This window comes from Corvus brachyrhynchos, unplaced genomic scaffold (assembly GCF_000691975.1).
Source record: "Corvus brachyrhynchos isolate BGI_N302 unplaced genomic scaffold, ASM69197v1 scaffold652, whole genome shotgun sequence".
NCBI lineage: Eukaryota > Metazoa > Chordata > Aves > Passeriformes > Corvidae > Corvus > Corvus brachyrhynchos.
The window spans coordinates 57,988-63,861 of record NW_008236780.1 but is presented as its reverse complement, the minus strand read 5'-3'; the positions used below and the strand labels follow the sequence as shown (position 1 = coordinate 63,861).

Below are 5,874 nucleotides of genomic sequence, written 5' to 3'. Positions count from 1 at the left end.
GACCTGCACTAATTTTCCTCAGGAATGCGTACCAGTTCCCAGTGGGTACACCCATAGGCAACACTTGGCAGACATCCCACCTCAGCAGGGCCAGGACTCCTGTGTTCAGTCTCTGTCCTCGGCGATGATCGTGAGGCAGATGAGGGATCTTCGGACCGTCTCTTACACAGCCTAAGCTTGATTCTGGGCAAGGTTATGGAAGAAATCCTCCTGAGTTCCATTGCATGGCACATGCCAGACAACCAGGGGATTAAGCCCAGACAACATGGACTTACGAAAGGAAGGTCCTGCATGACCAACTTGATCTCCTTCTAGGACAAAGTGACTGGCTTAGTAGGTGAGGGAAAGGCTGTGGATGTTGTCTATCTAGACTTCAGTAAAGCATTTGACACCATATCCCGCAGCATCCTCCTAGAAAAACTGTCTGCTCTCAGCTTGGATGGGTGGACTTTTCGATGGGTAAAAAACTGGCTGGATGGCTAGGCCCAGAGTTGTGGTGAATGGAGCTAAATTCAGTTGGGGCCAATCGCTAGCGATGTTCCCCAGGGCTCAGTTTTGGGGCCAGTCCTATTTAACATCTTTATTGATCACCTGGATGTGGGGATTGAGTGCAGTAAATTTGCAGATGACACCAAGTTAGGTGGGAGTGTTGATCTGCTCGAGGGTAGGACAGGCTCAATCAATGAGCTAAGGACAACTGCATGAGGTTCAATCAGGCTAAGTGCCAGGTCCTGCACTTGGGTCACAGCAAACCCATGTAGCACTACAGGCTGGGGGAGAAGTGGTTGGAGGGCTGTTGGGCAGAAAGGGACTTGGGGGTGCTGGTTGCCAGCTAGCTCACTATGAGCCAGCGTGTGCCCAGGTGGCCAAGAAATTCAATGGCATCTTGGCCTCTATCAAGAATAGTGTAGCCAGCAGGACGAGGCAAGTGATTGTCCCCATGTACTCGTCACTGGTGAGGCCACACCTCGAGTACTGTGCTCAGTTTTGGGCCCCTCACTTCATAAAGGACATTGAGGTGCTGGAATGTGTCCAGAGAAGGGCAACAAGGCTCATGAAGGGTCTAGAAAATGTCTTATGAGGAACAGCAGCTGAGGGAGCTGGGTTTGTTTAGAAGAGGCTCAGGGAGGACCTCATAGCTCTCTACAACTACCTGAAAGGAGGTTGTAGTGAGATGGGGGCTGGTGGCTTCTCATGTGCCTTTAGTGAGAGAACAAGAGGAAATGGCCTTAAACTGAGACAGGGGAGAGTCAGATTAGATATTAGAAAAAAAAATTTCACTGTTAGGGTGGTCAGGCATTGAAATAGGTTGCCCAGGGAGGTGGTGGAGTCACCATCCCTGGAGGTGTTAAAGAGGCATCTGGATCTGGCACTGGGTTATGTGGTTTAGTGGTTTAAGGGTTACAGTGGCAGTGCTGGGTGGACAGGTGGACTTGATGGTCTTGAAGGTCTCTTCCAACCTTGATAATTCTATGTTTCTATGAAACTTAATGTGCATAGGATAAATGGTGTTTTCTTAGCTACAGCATGGAAAAGCAAGTAAAATTTAGATAGAAGGGCAAAATGTTGTTACCTAATCCCAACTGTAATTGTTAAATTTGGGCAAAATTTAAGATAGAATAGTTATATGTTGGGATAAAATAAGACATGTTTAGTTCTGTGAGACCACTCTCAAATGCATTAGCCTAGATATGAAACCATCTGTGCATCTTGGTACTGTGGCAAGTGATAAAAAGGAAAGATTTACTTGAGGGCCTTTTTTTAAAGCAAAGCAATAGAGCCAGCAAACAGAGGAAATCGATAGAAAATTGTAAGCTTGATATGGAGTCATTATGTGTTTCCTGCAAAATAAACTTATTTCTAGTGTTGCATGATAGCGGTGCCTGATAATCTTTCTGAGTCAGTGTGTATTCCAGAAGGAATATTGCAATATGCCATAGGACAAAGCTTCCTCTCAGTTTTTAGAGCATCACTACTATAATCTTGTCTTTGTTATTTCATATATGTAGTAACATACCAAGTGACTGGCACTGGACTTCAAAAAAAGTTAGGAAGTACAACTATCAGCAGTTGTTTATGAGAGAACTGTTCTAGTTGTGAATGCATAGTTTTAGTTTTGGGAGTTTTCATCTCATTGATTAAATGTATGTGGTTTTTCCTAAATCCATTTATCCAGTACTTTGAAAAACTTTAAGAAGCTCAGGGCCACTAAATATAATCCTATCTGGTTTTACTAGCCATGCCTGCTTTCTTTTCTTCTGGTACTTTTGCCAGTAAAGTCTTTCCTATCTGTTTTCCTACAGTGATCATTGCTTTTTTTTTTATTTGCTCTTTTCATCATACACCATCAATTATCTTAAAATATTTTGTATCATTCTTTTTCTTCTGTCAATGTTTTACTGCTTTTTTTTGCATTTTAGTTTTCTGATGCTTGATCATCTCAAAGCCCTTTGAGGCTTCAAAGCTATTTAAAAAAAAAAGTCAGGCGTGCCTTCATCTTTTTTTGCCACCCTGCATTGTGTTATTTTCTAAAACCCAGTGAACTTTTACTGCTTGTTTGCTATTTATTTGGGATATGGTTTAGTGGTGAACAGAGTGGTGCTGGGTGAACAGTTGGATTCAATGACCTTAGAGGTCTTTTCCAACCTTAATGATTCTATGATTCTATTGATTTAATTACTTTTTTACCTTCTTCATTTGATCTAGCCTTTTAGGTCAACAGCTTATGTAAAATATGTAATGTAGCAATCTTGAGAAAGCTGGAACAGATTGGTAATGGGGGAGGGATAAATCTGAGTGGTTCTCAATGAACCATAATGTGTACCTGAAATGAAGATCATTTAAATGCTTTGTTATTGATGAACTGCGAATGAAAATTCCTCGTCATTGTTTTTAAAGTACTGGTTTTATCCGTTTGGAGATCTTGCAAATATCTCACTTTGAAAAGGGACTACGATATTAACCAAAGTTTCATTTACCTTTGATCAGGCTTTGGACTGTTTCTACAGTCACAGTACTGCATTTTTGAAATGGGATTTAGTTTGTAAATCACTTAGCATAATCATATATTTAGCTTTGAGATGGCTCACAAAATTCTAGTGTATTCAAATATGAATATTTGAATTATAGCATTCAGTTTGGATAAGCAAAATTGCTCTTGTTTTTATTAATAGAACCACTACTTTTAATTATTTTCTTTCAGCAATTCCTTTTGGGATTGTAAGTGTCCTGAAACTAGAATTCATTATAGGGACCTTCATTAGGTCTTTTGAAGACAATATATCACATACTAAAATATGCTATAAAACTTGTAAAATAGGGGGGAGTTTTGCATAAGAACTGGGGGTTTTTTTATTAATTGCTTTTTTTTCCTTAACAGATGCATAAACGTTTGCTTTGATCACCCAGAACTCATGGATTACTCTTTTCTATTTTCCCAGGTGGCTCGGGTATTCTATTATCTTTGTGTAATTGCACTGCAGTATATTGCACCACTGGTAATGGTCCTTCACTCAACTCTGCTTTTGAAAACACTAGGTAGGCAAAATTTGATGAACAAAACTGTTCTATTCAATATCGGACATTTATATTTTCAGTCTCCTGAAGAAAATTAGAATCTAGTCCAACCCTCCTGCTCAAGCAGAGTCAGCTACAGCGGGTTGCCCAGGACTGTGTCCAGTTGGGTTTTGAGTATCTCAGAGGAGGGAGAATCTACAACCTCTCTGGGCAACCTGTTCCAGTGTTTGACCACCCTCACAGTAAAAAAAGTGTTTTCTTGTGTTCTCATGGAATATTCTATGCTTTAATTTGTGCCCATTGCCTCTTATCCATCAATGGGCAGTACTGAGAAGAGCCTGGCTCCCTCTTCTTCATTCCCTCCTATCAGGTATTTATATGGAGTAATAAGATCCCCCCCTGGGCCTTCTCTCCTCCAGACTCAACAGTCCCAGTTCTCTCAACCTCTCCTCATATGAAAGATGCTCCAGTACCTTCATTATCTTTTTGGCCCTGAGATGGACTGTCTGCAAGTATGTCCATGTACTGGGAAACCCAGAACTGGACACAGAATTCCAGGTGTGACCTCACCAGAGCTGAATACACAGGAAGGCTCACCTTGACCTGTTGGCAAACAGCTGATAAACAGCTTTTAAGATGTGCTCTTCTCTTGCTGCTTTTGACATCTTTCAACAATGAGCTGTATAAAGCATTGTTTATTTAACTTTATGGATATCTGGTAATTTTTTTTCAATACTTCAAACTTTAGTGAACTTTTTGGACAAAAATTGTAAGGTGTGGGGTTTATTTCATTATTGGGAGATCTGATGTCACTGGTTTTTTCTTTCTTTTGAGGGATGTCTTTCACAGTTTACCATGCAATACCAGCATTCATTTTGCCAAATGTGAACAGAAAGAAATAGGCATTATTAGTCTGTGATTCATTCCATTGTAAAATAGACATCTACATCTGGTGAGATGAGTCACACCCAGCACTGATAGGGTCCCAAGGCAACTGATTCATATGTAAAAATTAGGATGTCAAAAGGTAAGGTGAATCCTACCCTGATATCTTACTAGTATTATCAGAAAGCTATGTGGATGGACACAATTAGCATTTATTAATTTATAAGTAAAATTGTGCAATTTTTTTTTTGTTTGACAAATATATATAAGCTGATTATTGAGTTGCTAGAAATAACAGAATTTAAAATCTAACTCTACAAGTATCTTATATGTTACTCTGTTTTTTAACAGGTAATTATTCTTGGGGCATCTACCCAGAATCTAATTCTGACACTGCAGTAGAAAACAATCTGCTTCCCAGTTCAGTTTCTTCTGAGTCTCCATCTGTTGATGGAAAGACAAAAATAACTGTAGTGCAAATAGCAGTGGCTTTGGGAAGCCTAAAAAATATTTTCACTCCTCTCCTATTCCGAGGACTCTTGTCTTTCCTCACCTGGTGGATTGCTGCTTGTCTTTTTTCCACAAGCCTCTTTGGGCTTTTCTATTATCAGTACCTGACTGTCGCATAAACTGATCAACCAACGAAGCAAGTATGAGATCAAATTCTAGATAGAAACCCAAGTACCCAAGAGGAGATGAAGAAAAAACTGTATATTAAGAAAAAACATATCAGCATTTATTCTTAAACACTTATTCTGTTTTCTCAGGGTGATTATTCTTTATAATGTTTAAAATTACAACTGGATTTGTTACTTTTTGTTACTGAAATGGTAGGTAACTAATTGAATTATGGTACTGGCTGACATTATTGTGTGGTGGGTATTAGTGGACATGTTGAAAAGATAACACTTCAGAGTATATATTTTCCATAAACAGCAAGCCTCCCTCAAAATTCTGTATTTTAAGAATCAAGAGTCAGTGAATGAACTACGTCAGTAGGGTACCATTTATGTAAATGGTGGCTGCCTAGTAAGCAAAATCTTGAAACAGCCATACAGTGAAACATTAGGGGGTTTTAAAAAAACTTGGATAGCTCTTGATCACCTTTCTCCAAGAAAAATGGAATAATCCAACAGGACAAGGGAGATACTGTATATTACAGTGACAAAAGTTGTATAAAATTTATGTATAAAATTTAAATTTAACACAGGAATAAATATGTGAACCTGGCAGGTATTGCTGCCTAAATATATGCATTAATGCTTGTGCAGTAAGAAGGTGTCCTGAGGTGACTGTATGATACTGTATTCCCTATCGTCTGCCCTATGCCAGACATGAATCCTGTGCTTTTCTGTACCTTTAAGAGAGAGGGGGGAGAGCCGGTAGAATTCCTTCGGCTCTGCGTTCAAAACACAGATAAGCTCGCTGGCTTCTGCTGCCCGGCTGCTCCACTTCTGCAGCAGGGAAGAGAGT

At 39.7% G+C, this 5,874-nt stretch overlaps 1 protein-coding gene across 1 annotated transcript in view; it reads left to right on the top strand.

The window, feature by feature from the left end:
- LOC103611329 (transmembrane protein 161B) overlaps window positions 1–5,030 on the top strand; it is a 68,472-nt gene extending 63,442 nt beyond the window's left edge. Inside the window, exons 10-11 of the mRNA XM_008628830.2 lie at window positions 3,441–3,537; window positions 4,753–5,030. Of these exons, the coding sequence (XP_008627052.1) occupies window positions 3,441–3,537; window positions 4,753–5,030 (375 nt within the window). The remainder of the gene's footprint in view (window positions 1–3,440; window positions 3,538–4,752) is intronic.
- Window positions 5,031–5,874: the final 844 nt, after the last annotated feature.